Source organism: Geotrypetes seraphini, chromosome 3 (assembly GCF_902459505.1).
Source record: "Geotrypetes seraphini chromosome 3, aGeoSer1.1, whole genome shotgun sequence".
In the NCBI taxonomy this organism is placed as follows: Eukaryota; Metazoa; Chordata; class Amphibia; order Gymnophiona; family Dermophiidae; genus Geotrypetes; species Geotrypetes seraphini.
In genome coordinates, this window is record NC_047086.1 from 241,663,349 (window position 1) to 241,689,256 (window position 25,908).

The 25,908-nt window shown below is 44.3% G+C and overlaps 1 protein-coding gene across 3 annotated transcripts in view; it reads left to right on the top strand.

Annotated features, from left to right (window-relative positions):
• Positions 1-25,908, top strand: part of LATS1 (large tumor suppressor kinase 1) — a 114,793-nt gene that overhangs the window by 39,643 nt on the left and 49,242 nt on the right. For all 3 annotated transcript variants that reach the window (XM_033937266.1, XM_033937265.1, XM_033937267.1), the window contains exons 5-6: positions 18,535-19,117; positions 25,442-25,624. In XM_033937266.1, the coding sequence (XP_033793157.1) occupies positions 18,535-19,117; positions 25,442-25,624 (766 nt within the window). The remainder of the gene's footprint in view (positions 1-18,534; positions 19,118-25,441; positions 25,625-25,908) is intronic.

Sequence of the window (25,908 nt, forward strand, 5' to 3'; positions counted from 1 at the left end):
AGACACTCCATACAAACCACAACAAACACTCCACAGACACACCCTCCCAAGCACACAAACACACACTTCTCACAGTGAACTGCACCGAAGGCCCCTAAGCAGGAAGAAAGAGAGAAAGAGAAAAAAGAGAACAAGAAACCAGAAAAACAGCAAAAGTAGAAAAGGGTAACAGCAAAAAGAAAAAATGTGGAATCAAGAGAGATTATCCAGCTGTACCACTGAGTCCCCAGGACACAGCAACAAGGCCGCCTTCCAAAGCCCCACATAACAGCGATGGTCAATCCTCCCCCCCCTGGGAGTTCGGTGAATTTTAAAGCGGGCTACCTGGGCAATCCGATGAAGCCAATGAGTAAAGGAGGCCGCCTAACCAGACACCCAATATTGCAAGAGGAGTTTTTTTCACCAAGAGGAGGGTTAAATAAAGAAATTTCTGCTGAGGAGTTGAAAAATCGGCCTCCTCCAAAACTCTCTGATCGCCCAATAAGAGCATGCCATAGTCACGTGGAATAGGACGGTGCACAATTTGCTCCAAAAAAGGGAGAACCTGCAACCACAAATCAGTGGACGGGCATTCCAAAAAAATGATCTAATCTAAACCTTAAGTTTATATACCACATCATCTCCATGAGAATGGAGCTCGACACGGTTTACAAGAACTTAAAATAGTGGGTAGAGAAGAAGAAAAAGGATTACATGAACTTATGTGTAGAAGGGGGGAGAGAAAGGGGGGAAGGATAGAGCTACAATTTGCTGAAAAGCCAGGTTTTCAGTTGTTTGCGGAATAACTGAAGGGAGCTCAGGTTCCGCAGCGGGGTGGTGAGGTCGTTCCAAAGACCTGTGATTTTGAAGAGAAGGGATTTTCCCAGTTTGCCTGAATAGTGGAGAGGGGAAGGCTAGTTTAAGCCTTTGGGCAGTTCTGGAGGAGTCGGGACTGGAGGAGTTGAAAGACAGTGGGATAAGAGGAGGCAGGATTCCGTGAATGATCTTGAAAGCCAGGCAGGAACATTTGAAATGGATTCTGGAGATTATTGGGAGCCAATGAAGTTTGGCAAGGAGTGGGGAGGCATGGTCAGACTTGCGTTTTGAGAAGATCAGTTTGGCTGCAGTATTCTGGATTAGCTGGAGTCTTAGAATACTTTTTTTTGATAGATTTAAGTAGATGGCGTTGCAGTAATCTAGTTTGGAGAGGATGATGGATTGGACAAGGATGGCAAAGTGTTGTTGGCTGAAGTAGGATCTAGCTTTCCTCAGCATGTGAAGGCTGAAAAAGCATGATTTTGCCAAGGAGTTGAGGTGGTCATTGAGGGAGAGAGAGGAATCTATAGTGATACCAAGGACCTTGCATGAGAACTCGAGCTGTAGTGTATCGCCTGTGGGTAGTGTGAAAAGTGTGGGCAGGTGTTCGAATTTTGGGCCGAGCCAGAGTAGTTTTGTTTTAGATTCGTTTAGTTTCATCTGTACCGAGAGGGACCAGGCATGGAGTCTCATTATGCAAGCTGTAATGTTTTTGTGGAGGTTGGTGAGGTTCTGGTCAGTCTCAAGGAGGACAAGGATGTCATCTGCATAAGTGTAGATTGTTTCCAGGGGGGATAGTTGAAAGAGTTTCAGGGAGGACATGTAGATGTTAAAGAGAATAGGGGAAAGGGGTGATCCTTGAGGGACACCGCAAGATGGAGTCCAAGGAGTGGACATGGTGCCATTTGTGTTGACGGTGTAGGAATGGGAGCGTAAGAAGTTTGAGAACCACATTAGGACAGTGGAGTCGATTCCAATCTCGGAAAGTTGGTAAAGTAGTATGTCATGATGGACGACATCAAAAGCAGCGGAAAGATCGAATTGTAGTAGGACAGCGAATTTGTTACGTGAGTGTAGTTGTTGTACCTTTGAAATTAGGGAAACTAGGAAGGATTCAGTGCTAAAGCAGGGTCTGAAGCCATGTTGGTAGGGGTGAAGAATGGAGAATCTCTCAAGATAGGAGGAGAGTTGGGTAGCAACTATGGTTTCTAGAAGTTTGGTAAGTAGAGGGATATTTGCTATGGGACGGTAGTTTGATGGTAGGGAGGGGTCGAGATCGGCTTTTTTCAGAATAGGTGACAAGGCAATGTGGCCCATTTTTGTGGAGAACAAGCCTGATAGTAGAGCAGAGTTAATGAGTCTCGTAAGGGAGGAGATGGCCTATGCAGGAATGTTTTCATAAAGGTGGGATGGGAAAGGATCTAAGATGCATTTGCAGGATTTCAGTCTGAGGCAGAGTTTAGAGATCTGGGGTTCAGATATGGGTTCAAATGTCGTCCAGGATCTATCCGCTGGGATAGGGTTTGAGTCATTGGGAGGAAGAGAATTGTAAGAGACTGCTGAGGGGAAAGAGCTCCTTATGGTGGAAATCTTTTCATTGAAAAATTTGGCTAAGTCGTTTGCGGAAGGAGGGGAGAGGTGGAGTTGTTTTTTGATGAACCAAAGTCCCAGAGGATCGGCGACACCTAGTGCAGAAAGCCCCCTCCCAGAGGCCCATAAGAGCCCCGTGCTTCCTAGAAATATACGCCTTGTGTAGTATCTTAAACTGCATCTCCTGGAGATCGGAGAAGCCTCCCATAGTTCTGATATGACCAAACAGCGCAAGGAACGCTCTCCGATCCCCCAGGAAACCCAGCTCCCTCCGCCACACAGAGGCCACTCCATCAAGGGTTCCCATAGACAAGTTTGCCCGCAGCATTCCGCTTTTTCTATACCACCTGTTGATGGGCCATTGCAGTATCTCGGAGTGTATCTGATCCCTGACTTGTCCCTCATGTATCATTATAATGTTCGTTGCCCTCTTGAGCAAATCGCGGCTCAGTGTGACCACTGGCGGGAGTTACCGTTGGGCTTGTGGGGTAGAGTAGCTCTAACCAAAATTGTTCTCTTGCCAAAGATCCTGTATCCGTTACAGACTCTCCCTGTATGGCTCACCGCCCGGGATGTGCAGGCTTTTCGCTCCACTATTTCTACTTTCATATGGCGACTCAAGAGGGCTCGCATTAGCTATACTAAGTTGATGCTGGATAGATCGCAGGGGGGCTTGAACCTCCCGGATTTCAGACATTACAACATAGCGGCTCTGTTTCGTTATATCCATGAGGGCTGGACCGGACATTATAAGTTTGCCCCTGGGGGTTGGCTCTCTTCTTGGTGTGCGCCACACTCCTTCTTGGCTCTCTTACATTTGCCGCCATTGGCGGTTCCAGGATTTCCTCGAAAATAGTCTTCTCCAGCCGATTAGGTTAGCGTGGTGGTGGTGGAGGAAGCAACAGCAGAAAACACCTGCTGCGTCGGCGCTGCTGCCTTTGTGTGGTAATCTTGCTTTTGTCCCGGGGATGGGCCCTTCTCGACTTCAGGTATGGGAGCAGTGGGGGTGTAGGACATTGAGAAATGTTTGGGATGGGGGTGGCGAGGGTGTATTTCCTCCATTTGCCCAGATTCAGCAGAGATGGGATCTGCCTCCGAACCACTTTTGGGTGTATCTTCAGGTCCGCCACTACTATACTACGCTAATTTAGAAATGGGGGGATGCTTGGCTCTGTGGTCCTCTGGATGCACTATTCTTTCTGGTTCCCTCTGCCCAGAACAAACTCTCTACGAAGTATTTTTTGATGGTCCTTAGTTTCCAGAGTGTATAAAAGCATTTCTTCATCACTAAGTTCGTGTGGTCTGCCATTGTTAGGTGTGTGTCCAGTGTGATACCCAGTATTTTTATGGTTTTGGAGATTTAATAATTGTGGACGTTTAATTGTAGTGATGTACTAGAGATTTTGTCTTTGGGGCTTGGCAAGAAGACTTTTGTCTTTTTTGTGTTTAATTTCAGTTTGAAGATCTCCTTGAAACTAGAAATTTCATGGCAAGGTCAGTGATTGATGCCTTTGACTTAACCTCTCGAGCATCAGCCAAGTATTGGACTTGGATCCTAATGTCCAGGACCATCTGGTAAATGTTCCTTGTTTAGAAGACAAACTATTCGGTGATAACATTGAAGAAGCCATGCAACAGATCACCAGACATGAGCAATCAGGAGCTGCTTTGACACGCAGCTCCTGATTGGTGAGGCCCGACTTTAGCACAGGAAGAGGCGGTTGGAGCATACCGCGAGTGATTTCCTTCACTCGCTGCCTCTCCGGCTGCCCGGTCATTCGCGGTCGGTAAATACTATGAATGACCAGGTAAATACTGCAAATGACCAGGACCACGAATTCTTGGGAAGCACTGTATACTAATGCTCGAAGTATGGGAAACAAGATTCTGGATCTAGAAGCTGTGATGGAAGAAGATGAGTTGAATATAGTGGCAAACACGGAGAAGTGGTTCACGGAGAACCATGACTAGGATGTAGTTAGGAGGGGGAGCAACATTATGTGTTAAGATCATATTAATGCCACACAATTGCAGGATCTGCAGGGCAAGGAAGAGGCACTGTGGATCAATTTGGAAAGAGGGAATGGTTAGAATGGGCTACTGGGCTTGATGGACCATCGGTCTGACCCAGTAAGGCTATTCTTATGTTCTTATATTTACATTGGTGTGATATAAAGGCCTCCTTCACAGATGGAAGAAGTAGACAGAGATTTAATAGCAGACATTGAGAATATATCTAAAAAGGGGGAAATTTTAATAATAGGTGATTTTAATATGCCAGATGTTCATTGGGGTATCCCTATTGCGAGGTCTTCTAGAAGTAGGGAGATCCTGGATTCTCTAAAAGAATAACTGTTCCAGCAGTAGGTAATGGAAACCACGTGGGATGGAGGTCATACTGGACATAGTGCTTACAAACGGGGAAAGTGTTTCTGATGTTATAGTGGGTGATCATCTTGCATCCAGTGATCACTGCATGGTACGGTTTAATATTAAGATGGGTAGAGAGGGCTCATTCAAAAGTAAAGGTTCTAGACTTTTTTAAAAAACTAACTTTGTTCGGATGGGGGATTACGTCAAAGAATTGTCTGGATGGGAACGTCTGGAAGGAATGGAAATGCAGTGAGCAAAACTGAAAGGAGCAATTGTAAGAGTGACAAACCTTTTTGTGAGGCAAATAAGTAAAAGTAAGAGGAAAAGTAGGCCGCTTTGGTTCTTAAAAGTAGTAGTTGAGAAGGCAAGGAATAAGAGACTAACTTTCATAAACTATAAAAGATTCACAGAAAGAGGAAGACAGGCAAAAATATGTAGAAAAGTTAAGAGAGGCTGGTTGTGTAGTCAGGAGAGCAAAGATGCAAATGGAAGAAAAAAAATAGCCGACACGGTAAAATGGCGAGACAAGACTTATTTTTTATATACATTAGTGATAGGAAAGAGTGCAAAAGTGGCATTGTGAGACTCAAAGGTGAAGAGGAGATATATGTAGAAGCTGATAAAGAAAAGGCTGAATAGCTTAACAAATATTTCTGTTCTGTGTTCATGGCTGAAGCGCTGGGAGCAGAACCACGGAAGACAAACATGAATAGGGATGGTGGAGTGGTAGACCCTGATCGATTTTTCAGAGGGTTGTGTTCGTGAGGAGTTAGCTAAAATAAAAGTGGACAAAGCGAAGGGGCTGGATGGTGTACATAGAGAAGTTCTGGTGGCTCCACTGACTGACCTTTTCAATGAGTCTCTAGAATCAGGAGTGGTGTCAGAGAATGGAGAAGGGTGGATATGGTTCCACTCCACAAAAGTGGAAGTACGGAAGAAGTAGGGAATTACAGGCCAGTAAGTATGAATTCTGTGGTAAGCAAATTATGGAAACCCTTTTTCAACAGAGAAAGGTGAAGTTTCTGGAATCCTGTGGATTATAGAACTGGAGGCAACATGGATTCACTAATGGTAAGTCCTGTCAGACAAATTTGATCAATTTCTTTTTAGGGGGCAACCAGAGAATTGGATATAGGGAGTGCGCTAGATGTGGTGTATTTAGATTTTAGCAAAGCCTTTGACAGTGTTCCACACAGACATCTAATAAATAAACTGAGTGCCCTCAGGATAGGTCCCAAAGTGAAGGCGACAGAGGGTAGTGATCAATGAAGATCACTCTGAGAAAAGGTTGTCAGCGCTGTGCCTCGAGGTTCTGTTCTTGGGCCTGTTCTTTTTAACATTTTTATAAATGGTATTGCCGAAGAGCTGTCGGGTAAGATTTGCCTCTTTGCAGGTTATACCAAAATCTGCAATAGAGTAGACACCCCGGATGGTGTGAATAACATGAAGAAAGTGCTGGTGAAATTGAAACTTGAAGAATGGTCTGAAATTTGGCAGCTAAAATTTAATACTAAGAAATGCAGGGTCATGAATTTGGGCTGCAAAAACCCAAGAAAACGGTACAGTTTAGGGGGTGAAGAAATTAAGTTCATGACAGAAGAGCAGGACTTGGGTGTGATTGTATATGATGTATATGATGATCCTAAGGTTGAAAAGGTGACGGCGAAAGCTAGAAGGATGCTAGGGTGCAAAGGGAGATGTATGGCCAGTAGGAAAAAGGAGGTATTGATGCCCCTGTATAAGAGACTCTGGTGAGACAGCAATAAAAATGTTGGATACAATTCTAGAGGCTGCACCTTCAAAAAGATATAAAAAGATGGAGTCGGTCCAGAGGAAGGCTACTAAAATGATGCGTGGTCTTCATCATAAAGCGTATGGGGACAGATTTAAAAATCTCAATCTGTATACTTTGGAGGAAAGGTGGGAGAGGGGAGATAGAGATTTTTAAATACCTACATGATGTAAATGCGCATGAGTTGTCTCATTTGAAAGGAAGCTCTGGAATGAGAGGGCATAGGATGAAGTTAAAAGGTGATAGGCTCAGGAGTAATCTAAGGAAATACTTTTTTACAGAAAGGGTGGTAGATGCATGGAACAGTGTGCCGGTAGAGGTGGTGGAGACAGAGACTGGTGGTGGAAGACAGAGTCTTATTTCAAGAAAGCCTGGGATATTCACATGGGATCTCTTAGAGAGAGGAAGATAATAATGGTTGTTGTGGATGGGCAGACTGGATGGGCCATTTGGCCTTTATCTGCCATCATTTTTATATGTTACAGGAATGGGACAGGGACAGCAACAAAACTCACAGGGATGGGACGGGGAAACTAAGTTCCTGCGGGGACGGGGAAAAATTTGTCCCCATGTCATTCTGTATTCCCAGTCTACTTTTCTGTATCTCACTACCTGGTTCCTAGCTCCCAATGCGTAGATGACTTCCATCTCTCTGTTCCAGTGTCAGCCATCATAACTGCCTCTAGAAAAACCTCTGCTCGGTAATGCTATCACTTCAAGTGCACACATTTTATCCTCTGGTGTTGCCTACAAGCATTTAACTCCAGACACATGGCATCTGTCATCAGTGCTGGATTACCTTTTACATCTTTCAATAGCAGTCTAAAAACCACTTCAGTGTGCATCCATCTCAGTGCTTTTCATGTACCTTTGAACAATAAACCTCCTGGCTACACACCCATTAGTTTTTAGGTTCATGAAAGGGCTCATGAATTCAAAGCCTCCAATCAAACCTCCTCCATTTGCTTGGGACCTAAATGTTGTATTCGCCATTTTGATGAAACCTCCGTTTGAGCCACTTGCGACTACACTACTTAAATACTTCACTTAGAAAATAGTCTTCTTAATTTCTGCACGCCAAGTTAATGAACTGCAAGCACTGGTATCTGATCCACCTTACACAACTTTTTATCATGACAGAGTTGTTATCCCTGGACAAGCAGGCAGCATATTCTCAACATGTGGGTGACGTCACCGACGGAGCCCCCTAGCGGACGTTTTCATAAGCAGACTTGCTTGAAGACCTTCAAGCTTGCGATTGGCCCGCGCATGTGCGCGTGCCCCTCCCGCCCAACCTAGGGCATGCGTCTCCTCAGCGTGGCCTCAGTTCTATGTTTTCCGCGGAGCCAGAAGCACTGCTCTTTTTCTTCACGTGATCTCGCCCCACTTGCACCGCGGCTTATTTGGTTACTTTCAGTTAAGTCGTTGTGCCCGTGTCTTTATTTTTCTTTTTTTCCGTTCGTATATTTTTGACCGGGTTCACTGGTCTTGTTCTGGCCGCCTGGCCTCGCAGGGCCGCAGCCATCCTTTTTCTTATGTCCTGGCCTCGTTCCGAGTTTAAAAACTGTACTCAGTGCAACCGGGTTATCTCCATCACCGACCCTCATCGTTGGAGTGCCTGGGAGCAGAGCACCGCACTGAGTCGTGTCCACGTTGTGTGACTTTGCAACCACGGGCTCTTCGTCGGAGAGTGGCCAAGATTCTCCAACTATTTGGCCCCATGGATCCTGCGGGACAGGCCTCGAGCTCGGCCTTGGTGCCCTCGTTGGGTGCCTCAGCCTCGAAGTCCCCCTCGGCTTCAAAGGCTCCAGCCTCGGCTCCTCCTGCTACTCCGGTCTCGGGTAAGTCTCCTCTTTTCTCTTTAGGTGTACCGGCAAAGAAGCCTGCCTCAGAGTCTCATGTCAGTGCCGCCTCGTCGGCATCTTCGAGACATCATTCTAAGCGTGCCTCCTCACGTAGGGAATACTCTTCCTCGAGGTCGCCCCCGAAGGAGCACACTGCTGCACCTACGATCCAACAGCCTTTGGTCTCGGTGCCTATGTTCGAGGACATGCTTAAGGCTATACTTACCACGCAGCTTTCCTCGGTGGTGAGCCAACTGGTTCCGATCTCGACGCCTCTGACCTCGGTCCCGACCCAGCCTCGGTCTGACCAGCCTGAGCGTCTTTCTCTCGGGTCTTGGGGCCATGCCCGCAAGACTCATTGGGTTCCCTTGTGCGATTCTTCATCCCCCGAGTCACCTGTGACTTTTCGAGGATCCAGGACAGAGGCCCGCTTTTCGCCCGCTACTTTGTCGAGGCTTGCCCCTCCTTAAAAGCTCCGGTCTTCTCCGCCCCTTCGGAGCAGGTGTCCTACTGCAAAGCCTTCCAGGCACACCCTTGTCCTCGAGTTGGACTCTAGTTTGCGTTCCCCATCAAGGCAGATGCCAGCCTCTAAGGGTGGTCTTCTTCGAAACCGGTGGAGGAGTTTTCTTTTGCCCCGTCTTCTCCGAGGCTCCGTCAGCTGATTCCTCGGACTCCGGGGTCCTCCCCGGTCCACCTTGCACGGGGTCGTTCCTCGACGCCCCCCAGACACTTTAGTCGAGCCTCTTCGATACATTCGTGGGACTCCGGCTTACTATTCGAGGGAAATTTCTCCCTCTTTCTCGGCTGCCTCCAGATCTCGCTCGGGGTCTCCTCAGGGGGATGAGTCTTCTTCTCGGAACTCCTCCTTTACTCGTTTCATCTCTGACAGGGGTAGGGCCTTGAACCTAGACTTCCAGTCTGAGTCCCGTTATACCCAGGAATTCCTAGCGGAAATGGGTGTTGATCATTAGCCCCGTGAGGCGCTGTGCTTGCCATTGCACCAGGTTCTCCGCCAAACATTTCTCCGGAACCTGGAGACCCCCTATGCGGTCATGGCCATTCCCTCCAAGTTGGAGTCCCGTTACCGGACGATCCCGGTTAAGGGGTTTGAGAGTTCTCAGCTTTCTCACCAATCCCTGGTGGTTGAGTCTTCCTTGAAGAAGTCCAACCCCTCGAAGGTTTACGCTGCCGTCCCTCCGGGCAGGGAGGGCTGTATGATGGACAAATTTGGTCGCCGTCTTTATCAAAACTCAATGATGGTGAACCGTGTCCTCAACTATAGCTTTATCTTCACATCCTACCTCAGGTTCTGTGTGGACGCCATCAGCTCGTTCAGGGAGGAGGTGCTGGATTCTCGGCATCAGGAATTTCGTCTCCTCAAGGAGACCCTCTCCCAGCTCCGCCTCTATATGTTTCAGGCAGCCTATGACGCCTTCGAGTTGTCCTCAAGGATCACGGCATTTGCAATCGCCATGCATCACCTCGCTTGGCTCAGGATTGTGGACATGGATCCAAATCTCTAGGATCATCTTGCCAATCTCCATTGCGTGGGTAATGAGCTATTTGATGATTCCATAGAGGCAGCCACCAAGTGCCTCTCGGAACACGAATGGTCCTTCGCTTCTCTGGTGAGACTTAAGCTGAAGACCCCTCCGGCTCGGCAATACAAAATTCCTCTCCAGAGGTATCCGCAGAAATCTACTCCTGCATTTTCTCGGCCTCCTTCGAAGCGGCCGCAACAGCAGCAGCAGCAGCGACAAACTAAGGCCTGGCTGCCGGCTCCAGCGAAGCCTAGGCCGTCTTTTTGACAATTCCAGTCTGAGCCTTCGGGCTCCCTTCCTCTTGGAGCCGTCCCCCCTCCCCATCGGGGTTCGTCTCCCAGATTTCTATACCCAGTGGGAAAATCTTACCTCCGACAGTTGGGTACTTTCCATCATCCAGGAGGGATACTCCCTTCACTTCAGTCACGTGCCCCCGGACTTTCCTCCAAGAGAGTTTCCTTCTGCCCCGTCTCAGCTGCCTCTCCTTCTGCAGAAAGCTCAGGCCCTTCTTCACCTTCGGGCGGTCGAGGAGGTTCCTCCGGATCAGTGGAATACCGGATTTTATTCCCGGTACTTTCTGGTACCCAAGAAGACGGGGAATCTGCGTCCGATCCTGGACCTCCGTGCTCTGAACAAGGTCAAGGAACAGTTCAGAATGCTCACCTTTCCTACCTTGTACCCCCTCTTGGACGAGGGAGACTGGCTGTGCTCACTGGACCTCGAGGAGGCGTACACACACATTCCGATACACCCGGCCTCTCGCCGGTATCTGACAGTGGATGTGGATTGGGGAGAGAGGGGGCTGACGGATATGGATTGGGGAGAGGAGGGGGCTGACACTGGTGGATGTGAGGTTGGTGGTGAGAGGGGGCTGACGCTGGTGGATGTGAGGTTGGTGGTGAGAGGGGGCAGACGCTGGTGGATGTGAGGTTGGTGGTGAGAGGGGGCTGACGCTGGTGGATGTGAGGTTGGTGGTGAGAGGGGGCAGACGCTGGTGGATGTGAGGTTGGTGGTGAGAGGGGGCAGACGCTGGTAGATGTGAGGTTGATAGTGAGAGGGGCAGACGCTGGTGGATGTGAGGTTGATGGTGAGAGGGGGCAGATGCTAGTGGAAGTGGGTTGGGAAGAAAGAGGAGATAGAAACTGGTGGAAATGGTTTGGGGTGAGGGAGAGGGGGCAGATTTTGTATAGAAGTGGGTACACAGTTTCTAGATAGAACAGGGAGGAGAGAGAGCAGAGAGGGGTGGGGTACAGAGAGAGATGATTGAATGAGGGGATTAAAAGGTATGCTGTATGGAAGGTGAGAAGAAAGGGGGTGGATGTATTAAAGGGGAGAAAGAGGAAGGAAATATTAATGGAAGAGGAGAGGAGAGATGCTGGATGGAAAAGGGCAGAGAGGAGGCAGAGACTGGATGGAAGAAGGGAGAGAAATGAGCAAATATTTAACATTACATAACAGTTTATATACCGGAGGACCGTGAAGTTCTATGCGGTTAACAAAAGATTATAATAGTGTATACAATTGAATAGATTGAAAATGACGTAACTTAAAAAAATAAAATTAACAGAATAAATTACTAAAGTATGATGTCCGTAAGCATGGAAATTAATTGCCCAGATATTTAAGAAAACAAGTATGCCTTTAGGTTTCTTCTAAATTTGGGTTTCTTCTAATATTTGGGGAGAGAGAGACGGAAAAGAGGGAGTTAATGATGGAAGGGGAAAGAGAGGGCAGATATAGAGAGCAAACACTGTATAGAAGGGGGAGAGAAAGAGAGCAGAGTTAGTGAAAGACTAGCAATAACGGGAAGTAAAATAGGAGAGCTAGGTTGAAAGAAATAGATGGAAAGCTGCTGGTAGACCACAAAAAGAGAGAACATGAAGGCTGGATAGTAAGAATGAGTTAAATTAAGATTATCCCCCTCTTTTACTAAGGTGCGCTAAATGCTAATGCGTCCATAGGCTAATCGGTTAGCGCACTAGTAAAAGAGGGTCTATATTTTTTCAATGGACTAATTTTAATACATTTTTGACCGTCTGAGACTAAAACCACCTTTCTCGGGTCAGGACAGCTTACTGTCTTGATCTGGGGAAGGAAGTGTTGGCCTCTGTGAGCCAGTTGAAAAATGTTTTAAGTCTTTTCAATAAAATATTTTATTTTCCATTTTTTAATTTATATTTGTAAAGTGCAGTGTGTATAATACCATCAGGCTAATGTAATGGAAAATCTTTGCTCACATCAACTCAGTCCTTGGCTCAGGGAAAAAAAAAATTTGCTCATATGAATTCAGTCCTTAGAGGGAACATTGGCTCAGATGCTCTGAACATTGGCTGCATGTCTCTGACTTGGATAAGAGAGAGGGCCCTATTACTCTCAAAGGTGTAGGTATCCTTTTTCCTCTCACCCCACTCAACAGGTTCAGTTATCAACAGCCTGCACAGAATCCCCAACCTTCTCCCCAGTCAAAGGGGACAAATTTTTGACTGGCTCCAGCAGAGCAGAGCCACAATAGGAGGGAGGCAGAGAGGTATGATTTTCCAAGAAAGGTAGCACCTTGAACTGCAATCGCACATTGGTCTCTTTACATTGAGCAGATAAGGCACCCCAGAAAGATAGGAATCGCCATTGGTAAATTTCTATTTGACTGGTGAATTGCATTTTTCTTTTCACTTATGCCCAGGCTACGGCTGACTCTTGAGGGTCGTGTCAAGACTCACAATGTCAGTCATTTCTGCTTCAGTAGCCCACTTGAGGTCAGCCTCCATTGAAGAAATTTGCAAGGCTGCAACGTGGGCTTCTGTCTACACATTCACATCTCGCTATTGCTTTGAGCAAGATACCCAATGTGACAGTCAGTCTTGCATAATGTGTTTGGGCTCTAGAATCCAACTCCATTTCCCTAAGCTTGTGTTATGCTGTTCCAGGCTGCATCTCCACAAAGTGTATATAGGTTCCCCTCCATATTCGCGGGTTCAGCACTCGCAGCTTCAATTATTTGAAGTTTTCATGTTGCTGGCTCCACCCCCCAAATGACATCATCCTGGAGTGCCATGAAAAAGTTTGGTGCTCTTTTTTCCAGTGTTGACGGTGCAGAGAGAAAATTTCAGCGTGTTTGCAGAGAAAAAAGTCCAGCGCTTCAGCGTACACTACTTGAATTGTACTACTACTATTAATTATTTGCATAGTACTACCAGATGCATGCAGCACTGTACAGAGTCACAAAGAGTAAGAAAGCAGTTCCTGCTCGAAAGAGCTTACAATCTAAACAGGCAAGACAGACAAACAAGATGTCATGGATACAGTTAAGGGGAACTGTTAATCAGTTGGCTGGGTTGGAGGGCAGAGGAGTAGGGTTAAGGATTGAAAGCTATATCAAAAAGGTGGGTTTTCAGTCTGCTAATTGTACTGCTAAAGTATACAATACGATGCAATACATAACTTGGTATTTTTTAAAACAATTGTGAATAAGTTTTTGATTTTTTTACGATTTCACAGCATTCGTGAGGGGCATAAATCAAAATACCGCAAATAAAATAGAATAAAGTTTTTCATGATTTTTTGGTGTTCACAGTCCGGCTTTGCCCCTATCCCCCGTGAATATGGAGGGCGATGTGTATATGTTTTCAAGTTAATTAAATTTTGAACTCTCTGTTGCGATTTTCTATTGTCCTAAATTGTTTTTCAGTGAGCTTGGTACTGTGTTTCCCCCGAAAATAAGACAGTCTTATATTAATTTGGGGCCCAAAACGCACTAGGCCTTATTTTTGTGGAAACACGGTAGTAATCTCCTCAGCACCTTACTACCATAGCTCAAAAATGAATGAAATGCTTGGGGAGGTAGGAGGCATTGTGTTTTTGATCAATCCTGCTAACTAAGGAAAAAAATAAAACACTTGTTATACTGCTTTCTACACTGACAGGCAAGACTGTGCTAGGCATACAGTTAGGTGATTCTTGAGCTCAGGGTTGCTCATTTTGTTATTAATTTCCTATAGTTCTGGAGCAGCTTGATCATCAAAATATACTTCCTCCCATCTCCCCCCCAACCCATCCATCTCTCCCTCCCATCCGAACCCTCACCGACCATGAGACCAAACGGCAGCATCGGCAGCAATCTAAACAGGCTGCTTCACGTCAGCAGCAATCTAGTCCTACCCCAAAAATAAACCCTAGTTGGAGCGCTGGATTCACTGATAGCAGCGCTTTCCCCCGCACTGCCCTGCTGCTGACCCTTCCATCTCTCCCTCCCATTCCTGCCGACCGCGAGACCGAAATACCTTGTTCCAAATGGCAGTGTCGGCATCAATCTAGACAGGCTGCTTTGCGGCCTTCTCCTGCCGGGCATTCCATGTGCCGTGTTGCTGATGACAGTGATGTACTGTATAGTCAATTTAGTAGAAGGACTTCATTCATATCGCATAAGAAACATCACGGACAGAAAAGATAAATTCAAAAACGGAGAAAAACAAACCTCATACACAGGCAGCTGGGACTATGCAAGTGCCCTAAGCCACCTGTATCATCACTGGTTTGAAAAAAAAAAACTCCGTACATAAATATATAAATATACATAATAATTATGACAATACATAATACAAACTAAAATCTTAAAATCAACAGGGGAGAACTATCTTTTCTTTTCCAAAGAACTGTTAAGTCATAATAATGCAGTGACAAACAATTGGGTTTTTAGCTGTATCTTGAATTGAAACCAATAAATACATTGTTGCAAGTGACCCACCAAAGCTGTATCATGGTTTGAACCATGCCAATGAAATGTGTATTCTCAACTTCAGAAAAAGTTTGTATAAACAAGCAATAAAATTTTTGTTGCTCTAAACTGCTGGATTTTATTACCACTTTATTAATCCCTGTTTCTAGAATGGAATTTTCATTTTCTTCTTGTAACTACTGGGGATGTTTTAGGTCTTTTCTATACAGTACATGATATGACTGGAACACTACTATCCAATAACTCCAAAAAATTAGAGTATGATTAGGGTGACTTGTTCAAAATCACTAGACAAGAAGATTCTATATGAATAAAAGTGACATATCTGCCTGTTTTAATTTAACTATGAATCAAACTTGTTCCCTTTTTGAAGCAGGTCATAAAGATTGTCAGCTAGATCTTCAGATGCACCACTCCACATTCAATTCAATTTCATAAAGTTAAGCTTAATGTGCATTGTCTTCACCGGATTCAATTTTATAAATACATTTGTTAATCTGTGTTTAAATTTATAAATATATCATTATATAGATTTGATTTTTTAAAACTTTAACTTATCTCTTAGTTCATGGTCTCTCTTTCCTTTGGACTTCCTTTTGCCAACATGTTTCGCTGAAGAGAGCTTTTTCAAGGCTGGGTCCCTAATAGTTATATGCCATCCATCTAGACTACAGTTCTTCAACCGCAGACCGGTGCCAGTCCGCAGAAAATTTCTGCCGGTCCGCGCAGGGCCAGCGAGATCCAGTCGGCAGTTAAATTTCCTGCCGACTGCGGTTCCTCCCGACTAATGTTCCTCCCAGCCTCAGGCAATCAAGACAGGCTACCAACGTCGGGGCTTTCCCTCTCTGAGTCTCGCCTGTTAGGAAACAGGAAGTTGAAACAAAATAGGCGGGACTCAGAGAGTGAAGGTCCCGATGTCGGCAGCTTGTCTTGATTGCTACCCCTGCCGAGTTGCTGAAGAGGGCCGCGGGGAAGTCGCGAGTAGAATGGAGAGAGCTGCAGATACAGGTGCAGGTGGAGGGAGATGGTCAGCGTGTGCGAGCAAGATCCTGGGGAGCCTTCACAGTGGCTGTCTCCCCTCCCACCAGCTCTCCTACTTGCCAGGGCAGTGATTTACCGGCAACTTCCTGCAGGCAAGTACTGAGAGCTGCTGGAAGGGGAGGAAGCCACTGTAGGTGGCTGGGAAGCTGCTGGATAAAGGGAGAGCTGTTACTGGACTTGGAGAGAATTAGAAGGAGAGATGCTGCTGCGAGGGGAGGAGGGAAAGAGATGGGAAGAGAGTTAATGTTGGATAGAGGGAGGAGGGAAGGGAGAAGGAGAGATGCTGCTGGAAGGGGAGGAGGGAAAGGGATGGGAAGAGAGTTAATGTTGGATAGAGGGAAGGGAGAAGGGAAAAAAAGGAAGGAGGGAAGGGAGGAAGAAAAAAGGAATGAAACAACTGGCAGGGAGATTACAGGAGGGGAAGGGGGTCAGGGAGGAATGGAGAGATCAGATGAGGGAAAGGGGAGAGAAAGGAATGAGAAAGTAGAGAGACATTGATGCTGGAAAGGGGGTCAGCAGAGAAATGAGAGAGGGATAAAGATGCTAGATCTGGTGTAGGAGAGATAAAAATGAAGAAGGCAGTGAAGCTGGAATGAATGATGTAAAAAGGAGAGAGGAGGAACAGGCTGGATGGACAGGGAAGAGGGGCATAGAAAGAAGTCAGATACATATGGAAGGGGGAGAGGGCAGAAATTGGATGAACGGGCAGATGCTGGAAGGAAAAGAGTGAAAAGAAGATGAAAGCAGAAACCAGAGACAACAAAAGGTAGAAAAAAATAATTTTATTTCTATTTTGTCATTAGAATATATCAGATTTGAAATATATATCCTGCTAGAGACATAACTGGGGACTGCAGTATTCTGTTAGCATGATATTTCTATGTAGCATTCTATAATAACTTGGCTTGTTCAGTTTTCTTGATAGTAGAGGGGATATATGTGAAGGGGAGGGGAGACAGGGGTTTTGTTGGTCCGTTCTCTGTATATTTGTATTTATAAAATCACAATTGTTCAGAATATTGTTTCTTTTTATACTTTAATAAAATACGTTCAATATAAAATCATAATTGCGGCTTGTGCAGATGGGATCAGATGGTTTGCGGGGACCGAGCTCGCGGAGATGGGGCGTAAACGGGTATTTTTAATTTTAGTCCTAGTAGTTTGCCGGTCCACAAAATAATTGTTTTATTTCTGCCGGTCCACGGGTGTAAAAAGGTTGAAGAACACTGATCTAGACCACATTTCTCCATAATCTTTATGCATGGAGAAGCGTGGTCTAGATGGATGGCATATAACTATTAGGACCCAGCCTTGAAAAAGCTCTCTTCGGCGAAACATGTTGGCAAAAGGAAGTCTTGTATTTCTTTTTCCATTGTTTGTATTTTGCACATGTCTTACTGATAGATTAGGAACTTTATTTAAGAGATTCATAAATTGAGTCTCTAACAATGTGTTGCCATGCTCAGTAGATTTTAAAAACTGATAGAGGAAAATTCAGAATCAGAAATTCCTTCCTTAAGACTGCAGGAATATGTCACTTTTTACTTTCTACTCCTTTCCCCTTTATTACCAGATTTGCTTGTTCAAAACTACTCTCTTTCAAAAATCTGTATTTGATCATGTTTTTTTGCGATTTTTAGATTGAGGGCTTGATGCTGTGTGCATGTATACTACCTGCAAAGATGCCATCTATTATATGCTGCTATTACCAAGCATTTTCACAATAAAAAATTACAATTATTATCTTCGAGCTAGGGGTTTGAATTTTTTTTTTTTAGTAAATTTAATTTAATTGTCACTTTCTGTCCACCCTACAGAGAGGCAGCTCTAGGGGATCACGTACCAGATATGAATTTGTAGTTGCCAGTGACGAGCTAGCTACTAGAAAATTATACCCTTTAGTAGGTGACACACGTTGAGCTCTTGGAACAGAATTTTGTAAAAAAAAAAATCTGAAGTCTTAACAAATGTACACATTAAGTGTGTCTCTTAGCCATGAAAACATCTTCCCTATCAAATCATAATTCTGAAAACGTACATACTAGGCATAAGTGTGAAAATCTGTTTGAAGGGTTTAATACCTACCCTTGAAATATGTTTTAAATACCCTTGTAGAAATGTAGTGTCTTGTCACATCAGGATTTCTTCATGCTTATCTTAATTGGACGTTTTCAATGTTCTCTATTAATCTCAACATGAATAAATGTTAAGTGAGTAGGATTTCTTGTTCTTTAATTCTGTCTAGATTCACTCTTTTAGTCTCATTTTTCTTTTTCCTTTTCACTTTTACTAACAGAGGATTTATACTGTTAAAGTGTTGGAAGCTTTGCTGACCTGTGTAGCCTTCATTACTGTTTAGGCAAGTAAAACTTTGAAGCAAAAGTACTATATAAGAAGAGCATGAAATCCTTCAGAGGACTTTGCATGCATTACCTGCATTATAACTAGCATGAGGTTGATAGTTTTCGTGCTTCATGTATATTTAAATACAAATCCTAACCAGCTTTGAGTTGAAGTTCACTATCCTTTCCTTATTTCTAATAATTTATTCTTGTAATTGACCCTGAACTTGCATATTTGTTTCACCGAATGATTTTTTAACACATTTTACCAATTCCCTTTTAGGTTTTATTTTACATTTTAAATTTTGGTGAATGTTTGTTTTGGGGGGTTTTTTCCCCCTAAAATAGTGCATTTGATTGAGCATACCGAGCCCCTATTCAGTTTAGATTTCTTTATTGTGCATATGAGGCAAGTAATTTGTAAACTGGACTCGGAATAACTGAAGGATGATTTTCAGAATTAATGTTGGATTTGTTCCCTTAGGTGGGGTTATCCCAAGAAGCCCGGGATCAAATGAGAAAGATGTTGTGCCAGAAGGAGTCAAATTATATTCGCCTCCGAAGGGCTAAAATGGATAAGTCAATGTTTGTGAAGATTAAGACCCTGGGTATTGGGGCTTTTGGAGAAGTGTGCCTAGCAAGGAAAGTGGATACAAATGCTTTATATGCCACAAAAACCTTGAGGAAAAAAGATGTGCTGCTGCGTAACCAGGTAGCTCATGTGAAGGCTGAGCGAGACATCCTTGCTGAGGCTGACAATGAGTGGGTGGTTCGTCTTTACTATTCATTCCAAGATAAAGACAATTTGTACTTTGTAATGGACTATATTCCTGGGGGTGACATGATGAGCTTATTGATCAGAATGGGCATCTTCCCAGAGGACATGGCACGCTTCTACATAGCAGAATTGACCTGTGCTGTTGAGAGTGTTCATAAAATGGGCTTTATTCATAGGGACATCAAACCTGACAACATTCTGATAGATCGTGATGGCCATATTAAGCTGACTGATTTTGGTCTGTGCACAGGCTTCCGATGGACCCATGACTCCAAGTACTACCAGAGCGGTAAGAAAGCAGTGACATTTGCTTGCTTAAATTAAATTGCCTAATAATTTCAGGGAAACTAAGCACAAGTAATGGAAAAAATATTTAGAAGAGACTATTGAGACCAGTGCAGTAGCTTGATAGTTGGTGTATATTCATGTTAAAAAACAACAAGAAGAGGCATTGGATGGAGTTGTCACAGCCAACTAATGGATACAAGTCTTTTATTTAAAGTGATACGACTGAAATATGTAAAAACAAACAAAGTCCTGACTAGGATCCAAGTTTCAGCAACTGCGTCGCCTTCCTCTGGGGACAATATCAAGCGTGTTGGCGTCTCTATTTCGCGAATGTATCCATCAGTTGGCTGTGACTTCGCCAATGCCGCCTCTTGTTGTTTTTTGCACAGCAGTCTGAGGCTTGGTCTCTTTTTTCTCTAGTATATTCATGTTAAACATTTTTACTCAGACTGGTATGTTCCAAACTATAGTAGGTGCTGCTAGCTTGTGGGAGCGTTACTCTAAGATAAGCTAAGACAGTTATGTTCTAACAATAAATACAAATCATGCAAGCGAAGTATGATGATTTATGGCAGCAGGAGAGTGAAAAGAATGAGACCTCTGATGCAGCTCTGAGCGAAACAGATTCCCTGTTGGGTAAAAGATAGCTGTGGAGAGAGAAGACCGGAGGATAAAGTTCAGAAGAGTGCTAGTCTGTTGGGAGATGACACAGTGAGATGGCAGTATACCGGATACTGGATCTCCAAGCTAAGTCATGACATTCACGCTTGCAGGGACGCCATCAGAAATTTCTGGGCCCCTTACTGAGCAATCCTATAGGGCCCCCCACGCACCCCTTCTCCCCCCCCGACCCGCCTTCTTCCATGGGCCGAATACACACATACTTTTCTCTGTCGCCGCACTCTTTGACCAAAAAATTTGTAAGCCTGCAACCACGTCAAGGTAGACTCTTTCAGCAGGGCCCTAACCTAACCTAAACTAATCTATACCTATCTATTCTAAACTAACATATGTCTAATACTGAACTAATAACAAACTAACAAACATCTGCATAATAAATAATAGTGCTAGTAGCTATAATTCACTTTTGAATGTAAAATCTCAGTTAAGGATTTCTTTTGACCTTTGTAGGCCAGAAGTAGAACACAATTACACAATATTTTTTGTAACAAGTATTAAATGTGTTTTTATAAATACTGTAAGCTTAATAAATATATCAGAAAAAACTACACATCTGAGCGCATATCTGAACATACACATCTGTATGATCCCATCCTCCTCAGCTTGCCTATAGCTGCATCATGCATGTTAAAAATGTACAATATGTTGATATGTGCACCTTCCTTCCTTCCCATCCATCCTCCTCAGCCTGTCCTTACACATCCACAGCTGCATGTTAATGATGATGTATATGTTATGATGATAAATAAGTGCATATGAGCACATCATTAACATGCAGCTATGGATGAATATATAATGATGTTATGAGTGTGCACCTCTTCCTTCCCATCCTCCTCAGCATGTCATATACAGCATGTTACATTACACAGACTTTGTGTAATGTAACATGCTGTATGTGACTTGCTAAGGAGGATGGGAAGGAAGAGGTGCACACTCATAACATCATTATATATTCATGAATCAATCTGATAATCAGCACCACCAGGCTGTGTGTGTTATGGGATGGAGGAAGAAAGGTGCATGTTTAAATTGATCACTGCCTTACTAGTTCTGCAGCTCCTCGTGCTGCTCCTCTCGTCCTGTCCTCCTAGAGACGTGGTGACGTCATCCAGCCGACCCACTCTCGTAGATTCAGTGGCAGGCAAGTGATGTGTCTCCTGATTGGCTAGGCACCCTAAGCCCAAGCCAATCGGAATGGAGACAGGGCGGGCCTTGGTGAAGGAGTCAGGAGACGATAGGCACGCACCTAGTATATCGCCGGCTGCGGCCGCGGGCCAGGTAGACGGATCCACTTTTGTCTGGGGGGGTGCTATCAGGAAATCGTCAAGAGACAAAAAAAAGTATGACAGCAGTATTTATTGTTTATTGTTGTGCACAGCAGAAGCATAATACAGGAATTTGTGCTATGGTGGCCTAGGACAGTGTTCTTCAACCTTTTTACACCCGTGGACTGGCAGAAAAAAAAGAATTATTTTGTGGACCGGTAAATTACTAGGATTAAAATTTTAAAACCCCGTTTCCGCCCCATCTCTGCGAGCTCGGTCCCCACAAATCATCTGATCCCATCCACACAAGCCTCAGTTATGATTTTATATCGAATGTATTTTATTAAAGTATAAAAAGAAACAATATTCTGTACAATTGTCATTTTATAAATACAAATAATTCAGAGCAAGGATCAACAAAACCCCTGTCTCCCCTCCCCTTCACATATATCCCCTCTACTATCAAGAAAACTGAACAAGCCAAATTATTACAGAATGCTACACAGAAATATCATGCTAACAGAATACTGCAGTCACACATGACAGGAATAGTTTTAGGGGAGTGCAACTAGGGCAACTGCCCCCTTGTCAGAGAGCGCCCTAAGCCAGCTGGAAGCTAAAGAAGCACTGCCTGGGTTTTGCAGTCCCTAGTTATGTCTAACACCAGCTCTAGCAGGATATATATTTCAAATCTGATATATTCTAATCACAAAATAGAAATAAAATCATTTTTTTCTACCTTTTGTCGTCTCTGGTTTCTGCTTTCAATCTTCTTTTCACTCTCTTCCTTCCAGCGCCTGCCCTCTCTGTCTCTTCAATCCAGCATCTGCCCCTTCCATCCACTGTCTGTCCTCTCCCCCTTTCATATGGTATCTGTCTTCTTTCTATGCCCCTCTCCCCTTTCCATCCAGCTTGTGCCCCCTCTTTCCTTTTTACATGATTCATTCCAGCTTCACTGCTCTCTTCATTTTTATCTCTCCTACACCAGATCTATCATCATTGTCCCTCTCTGCTTATTTTTCTGCTGACCCCTTCCTATCATCAATCTCTCTACTTTCTCATGCCTGTGTTTCCCCTTCCCCTCCTCTAATCTCTCTGCCAGCTGTTTCCTTCCTTTTTTCATTCTCCCTTCCCTCCTCCTCCTGTCCAGCAGTAACTCTCTTCCCTTCCTCCCCTCCCAACAGCATCTCTCCTTCTCCCTCTCCAGTAGCAGCTGTCCCAGCAGCTTCCCAGACTCCTTTCCCTCCTCCCCTCCCAGCAGCATCTCTCCTTCTCCTTCCCTCCAGGTCCAGTAGCATCTGTCCCTTTTTTTCCCTTGCCCAGCAGCTTCCCAGACTCCTTTCCCTCCTCCCCTCCCAGCAGCATCTCTCCTTCTCCTTCCCTCCAGGTCCAGTAGCAGCTGTCCCTTTTTTTTCCCTTGCCCAGCAGCTTCCCAGATTCATTTCCCTCCTCCCCTCCCAGCAGCATCTTTCCTTCTCCCTCTCCAGTAGCAGCTGTCCCTTTTTTTTCCCTTGCCCAGCAGCTTCCCAGATTCATTTCCCTCCTCCCCTCCCAGCAGCATCTTTCCTTCTCCCTCTCCAGTAGCAGCTGTCCCTTTTTCCCCTTGCCCAGCAGCTTCCCAGACTCCAAAAGTGGCTTTCTCCCCTCCCAGCAGCTCTCCTTACTTCCCAGCGCAGCGATTCAGGAAGGCAGTCTCGGGTCCTTTGTTGGGTCGCACCGCCTCTGAGGAAAGAAGAAGTTGCATCATCAGAGGCAGCCACGACTCAGCAAAAGCCCCGAGGCTGCCTTTGTGAATCGCTGCGCTGGGAAGTAAAGGAGAGCTGCAGAGAGGGGAGAAAGCCACTGTCGGAGGCTCCCCAAGATCTCTCCGGCCCAGCGCAGACTTCAGCTATTGATCTTGCTGGCCCTGCGCAGACCGGCAGGAAATTGAAGGGAGTCAATCTTGCTGGCCCTGTGCGGACCGGCAAAAATTAACTGCGCACCGGCACCAGTCCGCGGACCGGTGGTTGAAGAACTGTGGCCTAGGACCCTGGGGGAGCCCGGGCCCCCTGTCAGCTCCAGGCTCCTGAATGCAGGACTGGTAGTACTGCCCTGATGGCGGCCCTGCACACTTGTATGATTTGTATTTACTGCATGAGTGAGAATACTTCTGGAGGATATGAGATGACTATATTCCTGGCATATATGTAAAGAAAGAAGAGGAGTTCAGAGAGTTATAACTTGTTTGATTTGAAGAAAAAGAAGAATTCTATATATGTAATATTTGGACAGTACTTGGATTTGAATTGTATCCAGTAATGTGAATTTTTTTATGTTTTTGACAAGTGGAGTTTTTTTAGACTCATGAAGCATAACTGAGGACTTTTTTTCCTTTTCTGTGGGGTTTTTGTTGTTGTTGTTGTTTTATTTTTTTTTTTTTGGGGGGGGGTGGCTGTATCACCTTATGAGGAATTAGGTTTATATGTATAAGAATATTGGTGTACCCAAATGAATGCCTTAACACATTTTTTGCTTATAGTTTTTGGTTGTGGATGTGCTTTCTCTTTTGAATATAATGAAATCACAGTAATTGAAATCACCCATTATTATACTGTTGACAGCATCCCTAATCTCTGAGAACATTTCTTCATCTGTCTGCTTATTCTGTCCTGGAGGACGGTAGTATAACCCTACCCTTCCCTTCATACATGGAATTTCTATCCATATGGATTCCACACTATGTCATGCAAAATGTTTATTTTATTTGATTCAGTTTCCTCTTTAACATATAGCGCAACCTCCCACCCCCTCCAATTTAATCTACTCTATCCTTGCAATATAATTTGTATCCAGGTAACATAGTGTCCCATTGATTGTCGTCCTGCCACCAGGACTCTGAGATGCCTATTATATCTACCTCCTCATTCAGTGCTATGTACTCTAACTCTCCTACCTTATTTTTTAGGCTTCTAGCATTTGAATACAGACACTTCAAATTATATTTTTTCGTTGTATCATCTTTTCAGCAATCTGTAGACAAGGATAATTTGAGTCCTTTACTCTGCCTTCCTCTTAAGCATTCCTGGCTTTCTTTCACCATTATTGAAACCTTTCTATTGGGACTCCCTAAAAATCTTTTTTCAATAGTATCCTTCAAGGATACTCAACAACGAACCATCTGCTCCTGGGTGACTGTCGGCTCCCCCCACCTCTTAGTTTAAAGCTGCTCTATCTCCTTTTTAAACATTAGTGCCAGCAGACTTGCTCTGTCCCGGTTAAGATAGAGTGCATCCTTTCGAAATAAGCTCCCCCTCTCCCAGAAGGTTGCCAATTTCCTAAAACATCTAAATCCCTCATCCCTTCAACATCATTTCAACCATGCATTGAGACATCGGATCTCTGCCTGCCTCTTGGGTCTTACACGTGGAATAAAGAGCATTTCTGAAAATGCCACTCTAGAGGATCTGGATTAAAGCTTTCTACCTAAATTTGGCTTCCAGAAACCTCCCTCCCACATTTTCTTATGTATCAAGACAGTCGGTTTCTCCCTAGCAATATATAAATCCTAAGTGATGCATGAGGTCCACCACCACCTTCACATCAGGCAGGCAAGTGACCAGCCATCTAGCTATCTACATGCCTAATGATTGAATCACTAACTACAACAGCTGTCCTAAGCCTTCCCTCCTGGGCAGAAGACATCCTTAGTTCAAGACATCCTTAGTTCAAGAGGATATTGCATCCCCTGGCTATAGAATTAGTTCCTTCATCACCAGGGTGATGTTCTCTTTTTAGGAGACCTCCCTCCTCCAAGGCAGCAAAGGCTGCCAAACTGGAGGTGGGACTTTTCTACAACATCCCTTTAGGTCTCCTCTATGTACCTCTTTGTCTCCGGTCAGCTCTTCCAAGTGTGCAACTCTAGCTTCAAGGGAGCAGACTCGTTCTCTAAGAGCTAGGAGCTCTTTGCAGCAAGTACACACATATAACTTCTCGCCAAGTGGGAGATAATCATACATATGACACAATTCAAAAGACTGGATAGCACTCCTCTTGCTGTTGAACTAGACTGCATCTTATTTTTGAGCTGCTTATTTAAACCCTATTAAGGTTCAAGGTATATTAGATGAGTACAGAGAGTCTTAGGTTTAGATTGTACATTTTATTTCAAATGCCACAAACTAATAAACTAAACTAACTGTAAAATTAGAGATAAATTAGTAGCTCTTAAACCACAAATACAAAAAAAATTGAAAAGTGGATTCACATTTCCGGCTGTGAAAATTATATTTTACTTTTTACTTAATTATATTTGTCTCAAAAGGGTGATTTAAAAATATATATATATTTTGAATACAGTTTAGTAAATTCACATGGATTAACTAGTATGAGTGTTCTCTTAGGTGACCACCCACGCCAAGACAGCATGGACTTCAGCAGTGAGTGGGGAGACCCTGCCAACTGCAGGTGTGGAGATCGACTGAAGCCACTGGAACGAAGGGCAGTGCGGCAGCACCAGCGATGCTTGGCACACTCACTAGTTGGTACTCCTAACTATATTGCACCAGAAGTATTGCTAAGAACAGGTAAATACAATCTTTATTGGACCTGCACTTTATGAAAATAACTTTCTTGTTTCTTTTAATGGAATACTTTTTTGTTCAGAGTTGCAATCCATCCCTACAAACTCTATCCCCATTCCTGTCCCCTAGAGCTCTGTCCCCATTTGCACGAACACTTATGATTTCATATTTAAATATTTTTATTAAAATATAAAAAGGGACAATATTTTGTACAACTGTTTATAAATCACAAATAGAGTCTTCCATTTCGATCAGGTTTTGGTACAACCTTCCCAAAGATTCACTTG